This window comes from Podarcis cretensis (genome assembly GCF_951804945.1).
Source record: "Podarcis cretensis genome assembly, chromosome: 3".
NCBI classification, from domain to species: Eukaryota; Metazoa; Chordata; class Lepidosauria; order Squamata; family Lacertidae; genus Podarcis; species Podarcis cretensis.
In genome coordinates this window covers 75,592,012-75,615,443 of record NC_137172.1, presented here as the reverse complement: position 1 = coordinate 75,615,443, position 23,432 = coordinate 75,592,012, and the positions used below count along the sequence as shown (strand labels likewise).

General features: G+C 43.0%; 1 protein-coding gene across 1 annotated transcript in view; it reads right to left on the bottom strand.

Annotated features, from left to right (window-relative positions):
- The window catches only part of PREP (prolyl endopeptidase), a 65,086-nt gene extending 44,058 nt beyond the window's left edge, over positions 1-21,028 (bottom strand). Inside the window, exons 1-6 of the mRNA XM_079971639.1 lie at positions 20,817-21,028; positions 14,804-14,878; positions 10,586-10,719; positions 8,316-8,446; positions 7,881-8,090; positions 7,006-7,127 (exon numbers count right to left, since the gene is read on the bottom strand). Coding sequence (XP_079827765.1) covers positions 7,006-7,127; positions 7,881-8,090; positions 8,316-8,446; positions 10,586-10,719; positions 14,804-14,878; positions 20,817-20,861 — 717 coding nt within the window. The 5' untranslated portion in view covers positions 20,862-21,028. The remainder of the gene's footprint in view (positions 1-7,005; positions 7,128-7,880; positions 8,091-8,315; positions 8,447-10,585; positions 10,720-14,803; positions 14,879-20,816) is intronic.
- Between the last annotated feature and the right edge of the window lie 2,404 nt (positions 21,029-23,432).

Here is a 23,432-nt window from a genome sequence, read left to right as displayed (position 1 = left end):
TTATATCAACACTTAAATACAAATTTTTAGAGGATCAGCAGGTGCAAATATTTTAAAGCCATGTCCCAATTCTTCCCCTTCCCCTCCCTCTGCCATTGTTGGTAGTGTTTGTCATTATTGCTGTGTGTGTGGCTTTGATACCTTGGATTTTTACACAATTAAAATACAAAAGCAAAGAATATTTGTTTTGTATAACACATACATATTTCAAGAGTCGAAACATGCTCTGCATGCAGAAGGTCCCAAGGACAATTCCTGGCATCTTTCTTTGCTTTGTTCAATTGACTGGATTTTTTTAAAAAAACAACCAAATACCCTTTATTTGATTCTTAATTTTATGTTTTAATGTTGTTACATTATTTTGAGTTTTTAGCTGTAGAGATGTGTGAACCACCATGGGATCTCCTTGATGAACGGCAGTTTAGAAACCATATAAATAAAAACACACTTCAATTCTATTAAAGCCAGTGGCTAGAACCCGCTGCACAATTTCAAAAGCAAACTTACTATGAACCCAGCACAGACTGCTAGGGTTCCCAGCTGGCGGGGTACCATCCCAAATTGCCATGGGGGGAAAGTGGCTCAGGGATAGCCTTCCCTGTTTAGGGAAGTTGGAGTTTTATTCTGTTTTTAATGTTCTGTTGAAAATGTTGAAAGCCACCCAGAGTGGCTGAGGAAACCCTGTCAGATGGGCGGGGGATTATTATTATTGTTATTGCATCCAGGGTGGAATTCAACTTGGTGCTAGGCAGATAACTCCGCCTATCCTCTCCAGACTCCCTCAGAACCAACTTGAGATGGGTGCGAGGGGAGAGGAGATGGGGCCCAAGTCCCACTGCACCAGAGGTTCTTACACAGGCTATTGCTGGTGGGGCTTGTTAGTTGAATCCTGTCCCAAAGAAGCTTTATATCTTTTAAAAAAAAAAAAAAATGCTGTTGGGGGGGGGGGGGAGTTACACGTATAAAACAAAACCATTTCCAGCATTAAAATACAGAGTTCTTTCAAACCCTTAGACCTCTTCCCTCCATGGGTTCCATCTTTCAAAGAAGCTTTATATCAAGACACACATTGGTCCATATACCTTAGTATCATCTGCACTGAATAACAGCTGCTCTTTCCCATCCTTACCTGAAGATGCCATGGATTAAGCCTGGAACCTTTTGAAGGCCAAGGAAGTGGTCAACCATTGCACCTTCCCCGTCTAGTACCCAACATTTTGAGTTAATGTCAATATACTACAAACTTGAGAATCTTTACTGCCTTCACTCCATCAAAGCAAAAGCAATCTTTGAAACTTTATTTTGCATGATGGCAAACAAGAGCCCCTGACAGCAGCAATTTTGAGCATATCTAATGAGCTTCTCAACATTCCTCGCTGGACTGGTGAATAGTTGATAATAGTTTGCTTAATGCGATTCCCAGAACACATTCTTAATCTAATTTCCCAACACATATTACGGGTAGGGTGCCAATTAAGTCTGTCTTCATTGCTACAGCTGTCTTTACATCAATGCATTTCAAAACTCAAAGGAATTCAAGAGTATTAAGGCAAAACATTATTGACAGCTGCATTCAAGAACTACACCATCAGATATTTTACTGGAGAAAAATAAAGACAAATATATGTCTGTATGTATGTGAGAGTGAGTGAGTGTGTGTGTGCGTGTGAGTGAGAGAGAGAGAGAGAGAGAGAGAGAAAGAGAGAGAGAGAGGGCGCAATGTGAGACAGAATAGCCTCTTTCCTGCTTCACCTGCCAGCCGCTGGCCCAGCAATGTGCTTTTTTGTCTCTGTGGGGCTGGAAGGCCACCCCTGTCAATTTGCATTTCATGCTATGCTGAAGCAGTATTCTGTCCACAGGTTTCAGAGTCACTCAGGTCCCAAATTAAATGTAGTTTGATTCAGGGGAAGGATTAAATTAAATATCCTATCAATTTCAGTGGAAGAACTGAAATTATACTGTTTTCTCCATCCCTTTTGTTTTTATAGTATTTTTTTAGTGCCAATCTGGGTCTTTTTTTCTGAAATACAAAATTAGTATTGGGGGGGGGGCCTTTTGTTTTTAGAATTCATAACCACTGTCTCTTGGAATGAAATTCCCTGATATAATACAACACTCCCTTGTCTTCTGGTCTGCTTTTTAACCAGTGCTCTTGAGAAAGAGAAACCAATCAATTAAAAACCTTTCTTTTTTGCAAGAGCCTATAGCTGCTTATACGCAGAACTGATTGAATCCATATGCCCAAAACCTGTGTGCACTTTCTAACCACTGTACCTTATTAATTACTTCCTTGCAGATGTACACAGCCACCACCACCACTCTTGCCAACTTCTGTATTTGTAATAATCTTAATTTATCAAAACCATTAAACCAGGAATGGGAAGCTACGGCCCTCCAGATGTTGATGGGCCACAACTCCCATCGTTCCTGACCACTGGCCATGCTAGTCAGCTGGGGATGATGGGAGTCTGAGTCCAACAACATATGGAGGGCACCAAACACTTCAACCATGCATTAAACTCAGTAGCAATGCTGGTTCCTCAAACGCTATCATGTTTTCCAAGAGGAAAGCAGTAATTACCACATAATGCAGTCAAATGAAGCAGGTGTATAGTATTGGGTGTGACACTCTCCATAAAGCATAACTGGGAAGATCACGTTCCTTTATAAAATAGCCGTTCCAATTATGCTAGGCAGGAAGCCCTGTGGCCACATTTCCAAGATAGATCCTGGGATTCAGAACTACCAAGAAGTCATGCTCTTTAACCTGTGAGCTGTTTCCTACCATAAAATATGTCAGAGCACGGTTGCCTGCTCAGTAATTATCACAGGGATTCCCCTAAATTTTTGGTCCCAGGGGCAGGCACAGTTAGAAATCTAAAAAAACTGCCATGGGCACCATGAAATACAAAATGATCTTCAGAGAATAAAAACTAGTGATTCTCATAATCCCTGCCCCAAAGGTCAGACATACCTCCAAACACGAGACAGATAAAAAGGCCCTTGCAAATAAACACATTTAAATAATAATAGTGGGCCCTTGGTAATCTCCCTTCCTCCAGCCTGTTGCCTGTTTTCAGTCTCCAGGACTCAGGATGTTTGTGAAGATTCCAGTGCTTCACAGCAGCTCGTGCCAGACTTCAACTGCTGCAAATCTCACAGAACATTACAATCGAGATACTGCAGCAGTTCTTGTTCTGATTACTGGTATTTGTTTTGAGCAAAAGCACAAAGGTGATCCTTCAGGTCAGCTCATCTAGGTTGTGCAGCAGGTAAGTGCCTCTAGCTGAAAGTGAAAGCAGTTTTCCAACAGAAACCTTTAAAATGCTTCTGAAGCAAAACACACCACCTATACTGCTGTTGTGTTCACCGGTTATTTTTGAAGGGAGTGCGGAATGCAATATCTATCTATCATCTATCTATCTATCTATCTATCTATCTATCTATCTATCTCCTAATTTGATACTTTTGATGGCATTTCTTCTATTACCCCAAGCATGGGAACTTGGTTCTAACAATGTGTGCAGCACAGGTCCATTTAAAATCATCACTGCTTTCCCCACTTAACTCAGATAACACACACATGGCTTCAAATCATTATTCTATAGTGCCCTCTTCTGGGAACTGCCACAAATTTGCTCCCTCTGCTTCCATTCTAAATTCTGGATATAGCGTATAGGGGGAAAACAGGGCCATGACATTTCTGGTTTTAGTTAGAATTGATGCAAATACAGACACAGAACATTTGCTTTGGAACAGGGACGGAGGATGAGGCTGGGGGGGGTGCCTTGGATGGCTGCCAATGGAATGAAATTTAGTCCCTTCTCTGAAATGTAGAAGCACCATGCTGAAGGAAGAAGTGTGAGAGTTTGGCCTGGTTTCTTTATTTCATTTACCTATCACATTAACACCCTACCTTTCATCCAAGGAGCTTAATGAGGTGTACACTGCTCTCTTTCCTCTCCCTCCCTTGCACCCTCACAACAAGGATAAGATATAGCGACTGGCCCAGCGTCACCCAGTGAGTGTCACAGCCAAGTGAACCTTGACGCAGGATTCACTGAATGAGACATGGCAGTGGAAGCCCTGCACCAGGACTTCTGCTTGTGCAACAGGGCTTCCCCCCCTCCACGCACACCCCAAAATCGGCTCTGTGGTTGTCAGGAGAACCCCCAGAACAGTACACAGGGAGAGGAGACAGGGATCATTCCCCATGGCAAGCTGACATGCTTGTGCTGAAGGAACAATCAGAAGGGCATGACCCTGAATTCCTCCTTATGTCTCCCCAGCACTAATCTGACCGGCTAAACACTAGGCAACCCTGTCTTAGACATGACATCTAAGGTTTGTCATACTTGGTAGGCCCATTGAAACTGATGGATATTAGGGGTGTATTCAAAGTAGTGGTGAGTAACACATACGGTGGTACCTTGGTTCTCGAACTTAATCCATTCCGGAAGTCTGTTCGACTCCCGAAACCAGTCAAAAAGCAAGGCGTGGCTTCCTATTGGCTGCAGGAGCTTCCTGCACTCAATCGGAAGCCGCAGAAGCCGTGTTGGACATCTGGTTTCCAAAAAATGTTCGCAAACCGGAACACTCACTTCTGGGTTTGTGGCGTTCAGGAGTTGATTTGTTCGGAACCAAGCCGTTCGACTACCAAGGTACCACTGTACCAGTGCAAATATTTCCACTTGTGCAATGGGATCTCTCTCCCCCCCGCCCCCCATTCCTCCCTTCACATTCAACCTAAATCTGTTCCAGGGATTCCCCCATCCTCCAGGGCAGATTTAGGGAGGTTGTAGGGTGTACACAGGGGGAAATCCTTCTGCTGATGAGGCATGTTGGATACTGCCAAGTAACTTAATTCCATTAGGTGGAATTCAATGTAGCACTAAGGATCAGCACAGGTATTTCTGCTTGTCCCCTGCATGCTCTTCTGGGAGCAGGGATCTCCCAACTCTCCAAACTATATCTGGGGGAGCTATGGGGTGACATTGGGGGGGGGGAGGAAGGAAGTCCTGTTGCACTAGCAGGAGTCCTTGTGCTGGCTTCACTAGCAAAATAGGATGGTTGAATCCAGCCCATTGATTTCACTCGGCCTACTCCAAGTATGAATTAGTTGGATTATCAGCTTTAAGAGAAGAAATGCTAATTTTAATGAGGAAACAAGGGGATGGCTTTTGTTAACTCCTTTGTAACTCTTTTGGTAACTCCTTCCTAAGCCACCTCTCTTAATTTCTAAACGTTTGGAAGACAAAACTGTCTCCTTTCACGTTGGCTCAATATTGTTTGTTACTCAACCTGCATATTGTTCAAAATGATAAATACAAGAAACCAAGAAGCAACTTTTAACAACATTTACATAGGATTGGATGGGCTAAATATTTCTAAAGGTATAAAACTAGACCCCACTACAATAAAAGGAATATATTAGATATTTAAAGGTAGCAAAATCATATAAAAACTATTTTCACAAGGTCATTTGCCAGAAACTGGCAGCAGTAAGAGAGAAAAAAGTAATAAAATATTGTAAACAGCAGGCAAAGCTGGTAAATGCTTTTAATTAACAACAGATGCTGGGTGTAAGAAGCCTCCTGCAGATATGTAATCAAAAGTTATTAATTTCCTCAGACAAACAAGCACCTTGAGAAGTTTATGAGCTTCTGTCACTACAGATTTATGACCTCGTTTTATATAGCAAAATGAGGCATACTCCCTAAGTTTGATGGTGAAATGTGTTTTGTACGTCAAAACACCATCATACTACACTAACACTACAATCTCCTGAATTCAGTGAGACTTACTTATGAGTAAGCACATGCAGGATCAGATTGTCAGGCCATGAACCTAAGCATACTTGTTTGAAATCCAACCAACAGAGAGGATTCATGCAGAAAAATGTTTTGCACAAACCACTCACCTGCATGCAGAAGGGACTGCTGCAGCACATGGACAGAAACACCCATATCAAAAACAATCCAAATTCTGGACACATTGCCGGTTCCAATCAAGAGACCCAAAAGCACAAAAGTTGATTTCACTCTCATGAAATTAACTGCATTAGGAGGACCATAGGTTCCCCATCCCTGCCATAGAGGGCCTGTCATGGTACAGTGGATTGAAGGTGGACTTGGATTAAGGAGACCTTGATGTGGCAAATGTGTTTGTGGTGTATACATCACAGTTATCACTAGGTTTCCCACAGCAAATATATGGAAGTGTGTACAACTTACAGAAATACAGTGGAACATCTGTTTTCAAACGTAATCCGTTCCCAAAGACCATTCGAGTTACGAAACATTCAAAAACTCAATAGAAAGCCTCAAAATGGAAAAACTGATACGGAAAACTCGAAACGGAAGCTGCCTCGGAAGTTCGACTTCCAAGGTGTGCACAAAAATGGAAGCATTTACTTCTGGGTTTACGGCTTTCGAGTTTTGAAACATTTGTCAACGGAGATGATCGAAAACTGAGGTTCCACTGTAATAAGTTTATAAGCATTATCTGACAGTAACGAAGTTAAAAAACATGTTTTTAAATTCTACAAATGTTAATTCCACCATATTTTTAAAGCTGAAAATGTGTGTGTCCAGTGTACAGCAAACATAGTTTCCTTTTTAATATTGTTTTCATTGTGGTCAATGCCCTTTCAAGTTTTTTTTTAAAGTGGTACTACAATAGCATCACATCAAAGGAACAATGGCTGAGAACAGAAATTATTTTGTTAAGTTGGAGAAAAATGGAAGGGGTGTGTGTAGGAGGGCTCTTACTGAAAACTGATCACCACAAATTCATTGTAGAAGAAGTCAAAATGAGTTCTCACCAATATACCGAGTCACCATTTTCACATATTTAAAATAATGTGTTATATATTGGTCCTAGGTAGTGCAATAGAGGTAAAAAGAGGCAGCGAGAAACCTTATTTAACAAAAAAGGATTGGGCCTATAACCAACTTTTCACTTTTATTATCTACTGAGTTTCAAAGAAGGTGAGATGCACCATACCTCAGCTCCACCCATCCATTTTGGCTCATGAGGAAATTCAGCACATAAAACATCCTTTGATTGGTCAGTTCCCAGGACATGATAGTACAACTTCTGGTGCAAGTTTGTCGACGTCTCAGTGCCTGGGGCAATCAACATATTTAATTACAGGTATGTAAGGTGTGACTTGTTATTAGTTCTAACAACCTGAAAGTTTCAAAACCATAACATATTAGAAGCTTCTTATTTGACAAGGTAGCAGAACCAGATTTAATAACTCATATGTTTTCTGGAAATACTAGTCCTTACGACCAAGAAGCTAGATAATATCTACAAGGATAATTTTTATTCCTATTATTCCATGCATTTTTCTTTGCATTATTTTTCTTTATATAAATATAACACATTTGGAATAATATGTTCTTTACATAATCTGAGATACGTTGCTAAAGTTACTGTATTTTTATCTGTGTAAAATGTTATGCTTAGCTTCCAGCAATATGTAATATTCCCTGTCAAGGAAGTGAGATGTTACTTTGGCTTGAAACTTGACAGCATTTTGTGGACAGGTGGACAGGCAGAATAAGAAGTCCCATGAGCCAAAGAAACTAAGCAACTGAGAGATACTGGCTCTAACCAACCTGTCCCATTAGCATTAGCAAACTGGGGTCTTCTGCTGCTTTTGGACTACAACTCCCATCACCCCTAGCTATCAGTACCAGTGACGAGGGATTATGGGAATCTAAGTGCAAAAACAGTTGGAGACTCAAGTTTGGGAAACCCTGACCCAAAATACCCACAAGAAGGAAGCAGAGCTAGTAATGAGATAAAGGATTCTAAAGTTAATAAAGGCTATAAAGGCCTGAGGATGAGACGGGTGATTGTATGCCACTCACCATCACTTTTCCCATCTTGCTTTGGGTAGCAGTTGTAGAACATGCCTTTGCCATCATGGGTCCAAGCCATACAACTGAATTTTACCATCTCCAGTGTGTCTGCCAGTTCTTCAGTACCATCCACTTTCATAAATTTAATTGTTACCCAATCTGACCCACTGGAACTCAAGCCATATGCAAAATATTCGCCATCTTCACTGAATGCATAACCTGGTGATTAAGAACACGCTGTGTATTAGTTTACGTTAGTTACAAACTTTACTTTCATAGTTTATGCTTCTAACACTTGCCTTCACCATATAGGCAGCAGCTCAAAGCATGTTTTACGTTTTCCACAATTTAATATTTTCACACGTAGATGTGTATAACTCAAAACAGAGAAATTTTATGTTGGCTTCCAAAATGATGCATTTTCGAAAAATCTGCTACACTGACCTCGCAGAGCCACAGTGCCATCATCAGAAAGTTTATTTGGATCCAAAAATACTTTGGCATCAGCATCCAAGGAATCTTGCACATATAATACTCGTTGATTCTGAAGTCCAGAATTATAAAAGTGAAAATACCTAGAATAAATGATATAATTATTTGGGAGGTTTTATTTTCAACTATAGTATGTATAGTATAGTATAGTATAGTATAGTATAGTATAGTATAGTATGAGCCCCCCCCCCCCCCCCCCCCGGTCTAGAGAGTGCAGGCTAAGACTTTCAAGAGGAGTGGCAGATTTATATAACAGAGGAAAGCAGCTTCTTCCTGATGGAAAAATGCCACATTTCAGTAATTTAGCACACAATTTCACCCATCAGGTTGCATTAAGTCAACATCAGATTCAATTAGCAACTCACAAGTTATGTTAAATAGTTCATTATAACAGTTAGAGCTTTTGACATTACTGCAGTATGTAATGAGACAAATCATTAAGATTTCTCAGCCATGCACTTACTTAAAAAAATGGGGGGGGGGGAATCCTCTTCTTCATCTGAATGTCATACTGCAGCAGTTTGGCATTTCCATGCATAAGAGAAGCCCCTTAAGGAAGTAAGTCTAAGGCCCTGAACACATAATACCAATGACATGGTTGCCACAAAGACAAACTACAGGCATACCTTTCTGTATAGGAAACTGTTTGTATGAAGTGTCACCCACATGGTAAACCAAGTTTAATCATGCCAGTAAACCAGGAATGGGGAGCAGGTGGACTACAATTCCCATCATGTGGAGTGGCCAACCATCAGTGATGACAGAAGCTCTAGTCCAACAAAAGCAGTGAGGCCACAAGTTTCCCAATCCCTGTAGTAAGTCTAAACCTCTCACTTTTGTAGAGATTTTGCTAGCTTAGCTATAACAACCCAAAATATATGCAGACTGGCAAATGCATTATCGCCATATACACAGGCAACCATTCAAGTTCAACTAAAAAAAAAAGGTTCCAAACTGCCACTTGTAAACAACTTTTATGAAATGTTCTTCAATGCTACTGAACCAGTTTAAGCATAAGCCATCATCTGGCTTAGCATTAATGTAAACAAGCAAATGTGTGGGTTTCTGGAGAGGATATCACAACTGCTGTGTTCCTTTCCCGATTCCTCCTGCTGCCACGCTACCCAGGGCTAAACCATGGTTGCCTTGGCATGTCATCTGAACCCTAGTTAGTGCTTTGTTCTGCCCAAAGGTTTCTCTGAAGTAGTGTAGCACCGTAGGACAGATGGTGAGAGACAAACAATGGGCAAGAGCCTATGGACAACAGTGCAGCCTTTAAGAGCTCATGACCTAGTTGGGCTCCAATTCTGGCTCTAAGCAGCGGATCACAAGATAGCCACATCTGCCAGGAAAAGGAGCTTGACAACTTTGTGGAGTTGGGAGATGAATTATCCTTGCCAGATGGATTTTTCTTCTTCTTGTGTATTGAAGGGGAGAAAATGACCTCCCCACTTTGATGTGATGAAGGACTAGTGAACTGAGTAATCTTAAATAGATATTTTAGCGTACTGGTTTTTTGTCCTTTTCTGCTTCAGACCTTTAATTCTAAGCCAGGCCTTTAATTACTGCCAGGGATATTGTAAGCCAGGAGTAGCCAACAAGGTGTTGTTCTGATGATAAAGAACTACAACTCTCAATATCGCCAACAACTGGGAAAGCAGGCTTGGACAATCCATCATCATCTGAAGGGAACCATGCCTCCTCTAGGCCTTTTCCTGAATTTTCGGCTTTCATTAAAACACACACACACACACACACAACAAAAAACCCTTTTCTGACTCTATATTAAGGAAAATGGAGAAGCAGTAAGCAATTGCTCAGTAAGTATTAGTAAACCTTCTCTCACTTCCAGTATTCTAGTAAATGTAAGCAAAGGCAAGAATAGGGCTGAAAAGTCACAGAAACAGACATGTCCTCTTTCACTGCTTGACAAAACAAAAGGTAGGATTTCTGTATTTTCCTTAATTATTACAGCAGTTGGTCATGAGTTTATTTTATTTTTTTGGCGGGCTGGCTGTTGATTTTCCTGGCTCAAGATTTAATTAGTAGAAACTTTCTCTCTCTCTCTCTCTGTGTGTGTGTGTGTGTGTGTGTGTGTGTGTTTGACCTGAGAATCAATTGGTGTGAACGCTTAGCACATAATTTATGATACCCCCACTACAAAATGTCTGGCTATAAACCATCCTGCAATAATCCAAAGGCACACACAGTCCTTTACATACCTTTTCCCTTTCTTAAAATGACAACTATACTTGGGGTAGTCATAGAGTTCTGTCATTTGCTCTTTAAATAGTCCCCGGACAGCACACTGCTCAAGAAAGGGTACTGTTATCTTATTTTGTGCCTCGACAAAAGCCTGAAAGAGAAGAAACAAAACATAATGAAATAAAACAAGGGCTTTATAAAGCAACAGTTTGTATTGACCTAGATCAGGGATGGGGAGCTGATGAACTGGCAGATGTTGTTGGACTCTCAACTACCTGACCAGACAGAGGCGGAATAGCCCATGATCACAGGTTGGAGGTACAACATCTGGAGGGTCACAGGTCCCGCCCCTCCCCCCCCGGTCTAGAGTGTGCAATGATTTGGATGCAACTTCATAACAGTCTTAGAGTAGAACTGAGCATACCACAGACATTATTTCAGGAATGCTGCTGCTCGTTTCATTAAGTGGCAATGGCACATAATAAGATGATAACTAAAGTGGCTTTCTAATATTCAAAACATGCTAGCAATCTGTCCAGTCCACCTATTACTGACTTTTAAATTCAGCATCCTGCATTAAAAGGGGGAGGGTGACTTTTGAGATGGATTCTTCTTGAGAGAGAAGTCTACAGTCTGCCAACTTGCTTTGCAGGTCATCAAAGGATTCTCTCAAGCAGCTTTTGGATGAAACCACTTCATACATTCAAACAAACACAGAAAGAGGTAATTATTTTACCACATGGTCACCACACCCTGGCTGAACAAGTCAAAAAAGCAGGTCATCACAGGTATGAGTCCTGATGAGCTTTATGGGTCTCTTTGATCTAAATGCAAACTCTCTCATTTGGTGTTTAAACCAAATTGCCAAGATGCCATGAAGACAAACAGTTCAGCCACCACTGAAGCGATATATGAACAGTAAAGTGAAGCACTTTAGTTCCAAGATTAACGCGAAGGCAGATTACTGCTGCTTGAATGGTATAAATGGATGGCTTAATAAATGAGCCAACATAACTGTTGGTGAAAAAGTTGCAAGAATCTCTATAGCAAGGCTGGGCTATAGCTTTTGTGCAGGCTGATCCCATGTATGCCAACAGGATAGAAAGGCCATTCCAATGAAAATTTACTCAGAAGTAAGTTCTGCTGAATGTAATAAGGCTTAGTCCCAAGTGAGTGAATGCTGGTTTGCATCAATACAAGCAGATTCTAGTTTGCGGAATGCTCTCCCCAGGGAGATTCACCTGGCACCTTCATTACATTATCCTTAGATGTCAGCGGAAAACATTCTCCTCTTCTCCCAGGCTTTGGCTAATTAAACAACCTATGGCCTTTAAACTGGGGCAAGGTGGGTATTGTTTTGTTTGCTATTATGTTACATATTTTTGTATTTTTATATTGTAAACCATCCTATGATCCTCGGATGAAGGGTTGTACTGTATTGAAATTTAATAATAAAAAATTAGCTATAAATTTAGCAAAGAGAAACAGAGAATAAAAGGACCAGAAGGGGGCATAATCTATTAGCTCTGATAAAACAAATGGGTACTTTCTGCAAACTACTCCATAGCATTAAACAAAATCAATTTATTTTAACAGCTCACCAGAGAGAACAGTATTACTGTTCCAGTTCAAGGCCTCAAATAAAGTCATAAAGGTAAATTTCAAACAATTTTCTGCAATAATGAGACACAAAACGCATGTGAACCTGTGAACTGAAAATGATGAACAGCCAAATGTTTGATACTTTTAATACAAGCAATGGAGTGTATCAGGGTTCAGTTTAAGCACGTTGCACACCAAGAGTTCAAGGTTCACAGAAATATTTTGATTCAAGGTGATTAACAGCCCCTCTCGCAAATGCACTCTACCTATCCTTGAAACTAATCAAAACATACTTGAGCCTGGTTGAGACATAATGGGGCCAACCTCTTAAGAGCTTGGGTATGAAGACTTAGGCTTCTCCCCTGTCCAGTGTGACATTCCCAGCATTATCCATTGTTTAGTATTGTGTTTGTATGGTTAATCCTAACAAACTTTCTCCTTAAAGGTTTGCAAATGCTGTTCAAACCCAGATTATGAGAACAGTATTGGTTCATGCTGGTGCAGATGCAATACTAAATCACAGTTAAGGCTGTATAGAAAGGGAATTTGCACTGGAGAGGTGACAATGGTAAGGTGGGGGGTAATGTCCACAAGCTCATACCCAAATATCTTAACTGTTGCTAAATGATTAAAACTACTTCATCTGCACTGCTTTGTAAGTATCCTGTCTATGGCTTGTACTTATATATTATATACTTATACTTATATAAAATATACCTTAAAAGGTAAAGGTAAAGGTACCCCTGCCCGTACGGGCCAGTCTTGACAGACTCTGGGGTTGTGCGCCCATCTCACTTAAGAGGCCAGGGGCCAGCGCTGTCCGGAGACACTTCCGGGTCACGTGGCCAGCGTGACATCGCTGCTCTGGCCAGAGCCAGAGCCAGAGCCAGAGCCAGAGCCAGAGCCAGAGCCAGAGCCAGAGCCGCACACGGAAACGCCGTTTACCTTCCCGCTGGTAAGCGGTCCCTATTTATCTACTTGCACCGGGAGGTGCTTTCGAACTGCTAGGTTGGCAGGCGCTGGGACCGAGCAGCGGGAGCGCACCCCGCCGCAGGGATTCGAACCGCCGACCTTTCGATCGGCAAGCCCTAGGCGCTGAGGCTTTAACCCACAGCGCCACCTGCGTCCCTTAAAATATACCTTAGTATATTTTAAATATCATTTACTTGTGAAGATCATGCACGTGCCAACTTTGTCACTTACTCATGTAAACTTCCTTTCTGTTTTCCAGCGCATGCACAAAATTTGACCCATTTGACCCAGGCAGCTCCCACCTTCCATAAACCGACATGGATCCTGAGCAAGGTCCTTTCTTTAAGTTTGTAAAGGCACCGCATGCAGAAGCCTCTAGGGGGCATACAACTGCTTAGCTCAAGCCACTGCATCTTCCAAGCCAAAAATCTCACCCTTCAGCCATGCCCACAAGTGATCATAGAAGAAACGTCAAGCCCAATGCTACGCAACAGTGTCATAGCTTATACAGATAAATATGTAACATGGATGTTACTGGATGTAACAGTAAGTCAGAAAGTATGCTTCGTTTTAACCACAGCATGCACAAAGAAACGTAGATTTCAGATCGTGCCTTGTTTAGAGAGAGAAACAAGCTACAAACTCTGGTTCAGAAACAACACTAAACCAATTGCTCCATGGTTTGTTTCCCTGCAGAGGGGAGCAAAGTGCAAGAGCTCAGGCTACATGTACCAGTGTGAAACATTTGCACATTAAGGCTGAAACAAACTGTATCTTGAGCACTCCCACTACATGTGAATATGGCCATTGAGTCATACCACTGTTCCACCGAGTCTAGTTCAGTATTGCCTACACTGACTGGGAGTGGCTCTCCAGGGTTTCAGATAAGTCTTTTCCAGTTCCACCTGGAGATACCAGGGATTGGACCTGGGACCTTTGCTCTCTCAATGACATTTGATCCTCCCCTAATATTTTTAAATGGAGATGTAGTGAATAGAACCTGGTGCCTTCTACAAGCAAAGCATGTGCTCCATCACTGAGACTTTCAGTCCCATCCCATCTTTTCAGCCGGAGCTCCAAGGCACCGAACCCGAGACCACTGCATCCAAAGCTTGTGCTCTGACCATGAGCTGTGAGACATACAGTCTAGGGAAGCCACCCCACTGTAAATACTAGGGGTCCTGAACCAGGGACTTGTGTCATTCAAACATTTCTACCCTGCACAACTAACAAAAACATTACAGTGGTACCTCAGGTTAAGAACTTAGTTCGTTCTGGAGGTCCGCTGTTAACCTGAAACTGTTCTTAACCTGAAGCACCACTTTAGCTAATGGGGCCTCCCGCTGTCGCCGCACTGCGATATCTGTTCTCATCCTGAAGCAAAGTTCTTAACCCGAGGTACTATTTCTGGGTTAGCGGAGTCTGTAACCTGAAGCATCTGTAATCCGAGGTACCACTGTACTCCAATCACAGCAATTGCCTGTGGACCAGTAAGACTTCCTACAAACACAAACCTTTCTGGTGTAAGATGATCATTAGCAGAAAACTAGTTTTTGCCTGATGTTTTACCTGAGACTAGTATCCCATTTGAACAGTACTATGCACCTCTACACTGCAAAGGCACTTGCCCCAAGATGTCCAGAATTATAAGAAAGGCTTACCTTTGTTTGTTCACTATCAGGATCTTCAAGCCATCTGTACGGATCACATATTTTACAGCCATGATAGTCGTCCACCTGGTTTTAAAATATACAGAGAGAGATTTGTTTTTTAAAAGATTGCTTTACAATCGCTTTATTAGTGGCATTAAATAAGTTATTACAGCTTAATACACTGCTGAAAACTGGAGGATGCAATAGGCAACTAATTTCATCAAGCTGCCCTGACAGCAGAATAATAGTCTCTTCCAAAGAAATGAAGTTAATCAAGCATAACCAACCCAGAGAATTCATGTGCCGATGTAGTTTTGGACCTTCTGTTTTTATTAACAAAAGAGAGAACTCTTAGCCACTGATTATAACTTGGCATGGGAAAAAGATGGGAAATGGAGATCAATACAGTGGACCCTCCGGATACGAACTTAATTTGTTCCGGGGCTCCGTATGTACCTGAAAAGTCCGCATCTAGAGGAGCCACTTTCGCAACCCGAAAGTTACATTACCCAAACGTAACGTAACCCGAGGGTCCACTGTACTATTAAGGGCTTCTAAAAACACAACAGCAGTTTGGAACAAAACCCAAAGATAGGACTTCTGCAATCACTATACTGAAGCCACAGGTGTCTCCTTGGATGTACTGTATGGCTTTTCACTCCCTAACTAGCTGCCTATTGTGCTCTCAACACAGTAGACATGTTCAGGGATTTCTAATTCCAGAAATGAGTCACACTTGCTGGAACAGGACATTTGGGTGCATCTGCAAGGGAAAATGCTTGTGCTCTTGGTTTGGTGCTATAGCACTAAACAGCAAGCACTAGAAGGATTCAGGTATCATAGCAGTCTGAAAGGACAATAGGCAGGGATGGGGACTCCAAATGTTGCTGGACCAAAACTCCCATCATCCTCATGGGAGTTGAGCAATATCTGGAGAGCAAGTGGTTAACCACTCATGTTTTAGGTGAGGATGTCAGCACCTGAACTTGGGAGAACGTCCTCCATGCAAAGCCTATACATGTGGCTCTCCAGATTGGACTCCCAACTTCCATCATATTAAAAGCTAGTACTTCAGTGAGGGAAGATATATCTAGCCTAAAGAAATGAGCAACATTCCGCTAACAGGTTATAAAAGACTGCAGTATGGCTGGAAGTTCTTTTGTTGCTAGTGAAATTCTACTACGTAAAACTCTGGGAGGGACTTCTGAACAATATCAGCAATTTTATTTACAAAAGGCATTTGGAATGTTTGTTACCAGCACAGGGCAGAGCAAGCTTGACCCTTCTCTGCCTAATGAAATATTTTATTAAAAGTATTATTTTCTGTAGCCTAATAGCCTGAGAATGTTATAATTGGAACAGAGTCACAGATTTTAAGAAATGGGGAGTACAATTAAATCTATAATTTAAAGGCTGGTCAAATTCTTTGGTTATTTTATGATTTTTGTTTTCCTTCATACAAGGCACTGCTTTTTCCATATCATGGAAAAGTAAAGCTGCTAACCCCCTTCATGGATCACTGCCTTGTCATGGCGAAGGGGCTTGAATAACTCAGAGAAGCTGTGAGCTATGTCGTGCAGGGCCACCCAAGATGGACAGGTCATAGTGGAGAGTTTTGACCAAACGTGATCCACCTGGAGCAGGAACCAGCAAGCCACTCCAGTATACCTGCCAAGAAAACTCCATGGACAAAGACAACAGGCATATAAAAGTTATGACGCTGGAAGATGAGCCCCTCAGATCGGAAGGCGTCCAACATGCTACTGAGGAAGAGCGGAGGACAAGTACAAGTAGATTCAGAGCTGATGAAGCGGCTGGGCCAAAGCCGAAAGGACGCTCAGTTGCGGATATGCCTGGAAGCGAAAGGAAAGTCCAATGCTGTAAAGAAAAATATTGCATAGGAACCTGGAATATAAGAACCATGAACCTGGGTAAGTTGGAGGTGGTCAAAAATGAGATGGCAAGAATAAATATTGACATCCTGGGCATCAGTGAACTACAATGGACGGGAATGAGCGAATTCAGTTCGGACGACCATCATATCTACTACTGTGGGCAAGAAACCCGTAAAAGAAATGGAGTGGCCCTCATAGTCAACAAAAGAGTGGCGAAAGCTGTACTGGGATGCAATCTCAAAAATGATAGAATGATATCGATACGAATCCAAGGCAGACCTTTTAACATCACAGTAATCCAAGTTTATGCACCAACCACTAGTGCTGAAGAAACTGAAATTGAGCAATTCTATGAAGACTTACAACACCTTATAGAAATGACACCAAAGAAGGATGTTCTTCTCATTATAGGGGATTGGAATGCTAAAGTAGGGAGTCAAGAGATAAAAGGAACAACTGGCAAGTTTGGCCTTGGAGTTCAAAACGAAGCAGGGCAAAGGCTAATAGAGTTCTGCCAAGAGAACAAGCTGGTCATCACAAACACTCTTTTCCAACAACACAAGAGACGACTCTACACATGGACTTCACCAGATGGGCAGCATCGAAATCAGATTGATTATATTCTCTGCAGCCAAAGATGGAGAAGCTCTATACAGTTAGCAAAAACAAGACCTGGAGCTGACTGTGGCTCAGATCATCAGCTTCTTATAGCAAAATTCAAGCTTAAACTGAAGAAAGTAGGAAAAACCACTGGGCCGGTAAGATACAATCTAAGTCAAATCCCTTATGAATACACAGTGGAAGTGAGGAACAGGTTTAAGGATTTAGATTTGGTGGACAGAGTGCCTGAAGAACTGTGGATGGAGGCTCTTAACATTATACAGGAGGCAGCAACTAAAACCATCCCAATGAAAAGGAAATGCAAGAAAGCAAAGTGGCTGTCCAACGAGGCCTTACAAATAGCGGGGAAGAGAAGGCAAGCAAAATGCAAGGGAGATAGAGAAAGATACAGGAAATTGAATGCAGATTTCCAAAAAATAGCAAGGAGAGACAAGAAGGCCTTCTTAAACGAGCAATGCAAAGAAATAGAGGAAAACAACAGAATGGGAAAAACCAGAGATCTGTTCAAGAAAATTGGAGATATGAAATGAACATTTCATACAAAGATTACCATAATAAAAGACAAAAGTGGAAAGGACCTAACAGAAGCAGAAGACATCAAGAAGAGGTGGCAAGAATACACAGAGGAATTATACCAGAAAGAAATGGATGTCTCCTATACCCCAGGTAGTGTGGTTGCCGACCTTGAGCCAGACATCCTGGAGAGTGAAGTCAAATGGGCCTTAGAAAGCACTGCTAATAACAAGGCCAGTAGAAGTGATGATATTCCAGCTGAACTATTTAAAATTTTAAAAGATGATGCTGTTAAGGTGCTACACTCAATATGCCAGCAAATTTGGCAGTGGCCAGAGGATTGGAGAAGATCAGTCTACATCCCAATCCCAAAGAAGGGCAGTGCCAAAGAATGCTCCAACTACCGCACAATTGCACTCATTTCACACGCTAGCAAGGTTATGCTTAAAATTCTACAAGGCAGGCTTAAGCAGTATGTGGACCAAGAACTCCCAGAAATGCAAGCTGGATTTCGAAGGGTCAGAGGAACCAGAGACCAAATTGCAAACATGCGCTGGATTATGGAGAAAGCTAGAGAGTTCTAGAAAGACATCTACTTCTGCTTCATTGACTATGCAAAAGCCTTTGACTGTGTCAACCACAGCAAACTATGGCAAGTTCTTAAAGAAATGGGAGTGCCTGATCACCTCATCTGTCTCCTGAGAAATCTCTATGTGGGACAAGAAGCTACAGTTAGAATTGGATATGGAACAACTGATTGGTTCAAAATTGGGAAAGGAGTACGGCAAGGCTGTATATTGTCTCCCTGCTTATTTAACTTATATGCAGAATTCATCATGCGAAAGGCTGGGCTAGATCGCCGGAAGAAATATCAACAACCTCAGATATGCAGATGACACAACCTTGATGGCAGAAAGTGAGGAGGAATTAAAGAACCTTTTAATGAGGGTGAAAGAGGAGAGCGCAAAATATGGCCTGAAGCTCAACAGCAAAAAAACGAAGATCATGGCCACTGGGCCCATCACCTCCTGGCAAATAGAAGGGGAAGAAATGGAGGCAGTGAGAGATTTTACATTCTTGGGCTCCATGATAACTGCAGATGGTGACAGTAGTCACGAAATTAAAAGACGCCTGCTCCTTGGGAGAAAGGCGATGGCAAACCTAGACAACATCTTAAAAAGCAGAGACATCACCTTGCCCACAAAGGTCCGTATTGTAAAAGCCATGGTTTTCCCAGTAGTGATGTATGGAAGCGAGAGCTGGACCATAAAGAAGGCTGATTGTCGAAGAACTGATGCTTTTGAATTGTGGTGCTGGAGGAGACTCTTGAGAGTCCCATGGACTGCAAGAAGATTAAACGTATCCATTCTTAAGGAAATCAGCTCTGAGTGCTCACTGGAAGGACAGATCGTGAAGCTGAGGCTCCAATACTTTGGCCACCTCATGAGAAGAGAAGACTCCCTGGAAAAGACCCTGGTGTTGGGAAAGATTGAGGGCACAAGAAGAAGGAGACGACAGAGGATGAGATGGTTAGACAGTGTTCTCGAGGCTACGAACATGAGTCTGACCAAACTGCGGGAGGCAGTGGAGGACAGAAGTGCCTGGCGTGCTCTGGTCCATGGGGTCATGAAGAGTCGGACACGACTAAACGACAAAACAACAACAACAAAGCTGTTAACAGGTATTGTTTGTCAACCTTCCAGTTAAGATTTCCAACACAAAACTACAAGAACATGGTAAGCGGGGTGTGGGTGTACAAGCTCCCAAATTAATAGAACTTGTGCTACAAAGAATTAAGAGGTAGTCTCTCTAGACCAGGGATGAGAATCTTTGGTCTGCAAGATCCAATTCCCATCAGTCCCAGCCAGCAGGGCAAATGGTCAGGAATGACAGGGCTTGTAACAAAATATTCATCTTGAGGGTCACAGCTTCCAACAGCTCTAAATCAGGGCTCGCCCACACTTCTGCTTGTGCCATGCCTAGAAAGCATGTGTCCGAGGAGTTTCCTGATTGCCCTATGCTTCCTAGGCACAGATTGGAGTGGTTTTCCCCTTGCCCTGCTCCTTTCCAAGGGAAAACCTGAACAAAAACCTGAACTGCCATTTACTCTGATGGAGTGCTGAAGTGTGGTTTTCACGGGGGGGGGGGGGCGGGGGGCAGCAGGACAAGAGGAAGTGTGGGTTAAGTCCTTTCTTTTCTGCTTGCAAGGAAACACCATCTGTTTCTTTTAGAGATTTATACACGGCTTGATTTTCAGAATTCCCAAGTGGCACTATCCATACACCAGCCCCAACTGCACAACCATCCCTTCCGCCTCTAAAGTTCTGTAATTTTATTATTCTAACCCAGCCCATTGTGCACCCTCAGTGGAGAGCCACTGTGCTGCACAAAGCTATTTACAGGGCATATACAGGCAAGCCAATCTGGTTACTGGCCAATCTGATTTGAGGAAATTATGCCTTCCTGCTTGAGCAGCAGGTGCTTGTTTTTGGGGCTCGTAGATTGTGCAAGACAAAAAATGTGCCAACATTAAACTTCTGCAGCTCACGCTGTGTCGTTGGGTGGCAAAAGTGGCCCCCGATCCTCTCCAGGCATACCCACACCTGCCGAAATAACCCACGGCGGCCGTCCCCAGCAATCCCCACACCCTCAAGTAGTGGAGAGAGGCAGGAGATAAACGACACCGGTGGTTTGGGACCAAACCGGCCAGGTTGGAAAGACTGGTGTGTGGATGGGTGTGCAAAGGACACGGCCCTGCATCACACCTGCACCCATCCCTTCAAACACCTCTATTTCCGCATCAGGCTTGACGGGGAAAGTCCGCAGGGTGTTATAGATGCGGGAAGCCTTTCCACACCGGGGCGCCGGTGGCCGAGGAGGAAGCGAGGAGGCAGGAAGCCACCGGGTCCCGGAAGCTGCCCTCAAGACGGGAGCTGCCCGGGACTCCTGGGGGGGATCCGGGGGCGGGAGGTGGGGGCCAGGGAGCTACTCACGGATGTCTCTTCGCGGTACACCTCGGGGTACTGGAAAAGCTGCATGCTGCTGCTGCTGCTGGTGGCGGCGGCGGGTAGCGGGGAAAGGCAGGCGCCGTGGCGGAGCAGGCGGCAATGGGGCGGCGTGCAGGAAGAGGAGGGGCCCGGTGGGGCGAGGCGCCGCTCGGCTTCCCCTTCAGCCGAAGACAGGCGGGCTGGAGCTCCGCCGCCGCCGCCGCAGCCGCGAAAGGGCCCTCCCACTCGCCGGCGAGGAGCTGCCACCTCCGGCAAGAGGCAAGAGAGGCGAGCGGAGCAGGCAAAGGAGGCCGCGCGGCTCCCCCTGCAGTAAAGCGCCAGCATGGCCGATGCCGTCCATGCATTCGAAGCTGGGCTTTCTCCCAAGGCATTCTGGGAACTGTAGTTTAGTCCCTCAGAGACCGGCCGCCGCCGACGCACCTGAACCCCTTTGCAGCAGTAGCTCCCAGGATTCTTGACGGGGTCGGGGTGGGAATGTGCTTTAAATGTACGGTGCTTACGCAACCTCGCCCCCCCCCCCGCAAACTCAGAAGCCGTGCTTGGTATTCTGGTCAGCCTGATAAAAGGTCTAGCTCTACTACGTTTTTCATAGAACGAGGGAGGGGACTCCAAATGTCATCTAGTCCAACCCCCTGCAATGCAGGAATACAAAGAGACTGCATATATATATATATATATATATATATATATACATATATATATATATATATATATACATATATATATATATATATATATATATATATATATATACTTCCCCCATCACTTTCAGAGAGAGATAAATTAGCCTTGTTCACGTGAAACAATAAACCATGATTTTGTGAAATATTAATCTCTTGCTTCTTTATCATAGAGTCGTAGAGTTGGAAGGAACCCAAGGGTCATTCCTGCAATGCAGGAATCTCAACTAAAGCATCCATGACAGATGGTCACCCAACCTCAACTTAAAAACCTCCAAGGATGGAGAGTCCATCACCTTTCGTGGGAGACTGCACCCCCCCCCCCGTCTTTAACAGCTCTTACTGTCAGAAAATTCTTCCTGGTGTTTAGTCGGAATCTCCTTTCTTGTAACTTGAAGCCATTGGTTTGGGTACTCCCCACTGAAGCAGGAGAAAACAAGCTTCCTCCATCCTCTATGTGACAGCCCATTAGATATTCGAAGATGGTTATCATATTATTTCCTGTCAGTCTCCTCTTTTCTATGCTGCTACTCAGATCCTTCATCCACTCCTCACAAGTCTAGGTTTCCTTTCCCTTGATCATCTTGGTCACCCTCCTCTGCACACACTTCAGCTTGGCAATATCCATCTTAAATTGTGGTGCCCAGAACAGGACACAGTATTCCAGCTGTGGTCTCACCAAGGCAGAATAAAGTCATACTATTACTTTGCTTGACCTAGACACTATATTTCAATTGATGCAGCCTAGAATAGCATCAGCTCTTTTATTTTATTTCATTTTTGCTGCTGCATCACACTGTTGATTCATGTTAAGCTTGTGGTCCACCAAGTCCCCTACATCCCTGGCAAGCCAGGTGTCCCCTATCTTATATTGGTGCAGCTGGTTATTCCTGCCTAAGTGCAAAACCTTACATGTATCCCTACTGAATTTCATTTTGTTAGTTTCAGCCCAGTTCTCCAACCTGTAAAGGTCATCTTGAATCCTGATTCTGTCTTCTGTGGTATCAGCTCTCCCTGCCAGTACAGTGGTATCTACAAATTTGTTAAGCATCCCCTTAATTCCTTCATCCAAGTGGTTTATAAAGATTTTAAACAACAACGAGTCTAGAACAGAACCCTGTGGCATCCCACTTGTCACTTTTTTCCAGTGACAAGTGGGGTGACAAGGAACCATTAGTGAATTTAGGGGTTTTCTGAATTTGTCATAAAGTAAAGAAGGTAAACGGCGGTTCCATGCACTGCTCTGGTTCGCCAGAAGCGGCTTAGTCATGCTGGTCACATGACCCGGAAGCTGTACGCCGGCTCCCTCGGCCAATAAAGCGAGATGAGCACCGCAACCCCAGAGTCGGTCACAACTGGACCTAATGGTCAGGGGTCCCTTTACCTTTAAACACCTTTGAACACAATAAAATATACTTCTGAGTATAAATACATAAGATTGCAATGTGAATCCCAACTGTGGCAAATGAGAGCTTCTATTTTCAACCCTATTTTTCTTTTTCTCTGTGCCCATATGTATGTACATATACCTGCCCATTTAGGTTTCTATTCTGTACTGTATATCCGAAAATGCTGAATAAAATTGCTAGAATTAAAATTGTTAAGACATTGTACCACAGAAACCTTTGTAAAAAAAATATGGATACCAATGAACTAATCTGGTCAATCTTCCGGGGGGGGGGAGGGGTTCAATTTCCACTTAATATTATACTTTCCCTTCAGAAAAATGTAGGACAAAAATACTGGTAACCTTAGAAGGAGACATCTGAGAAAATGCTTCTTTAAATTTATACAGATTTGGTGAGGTTTGACCCCTTTTCTTCCAAGCCCTTTTTAGGGTGACATGTACCAAAGAAGAGAGACCTTGTGAATCTTTAGTTGTGAAGAAAAGGGAATTTCAGCAGGTGGAGCTTGCATTACA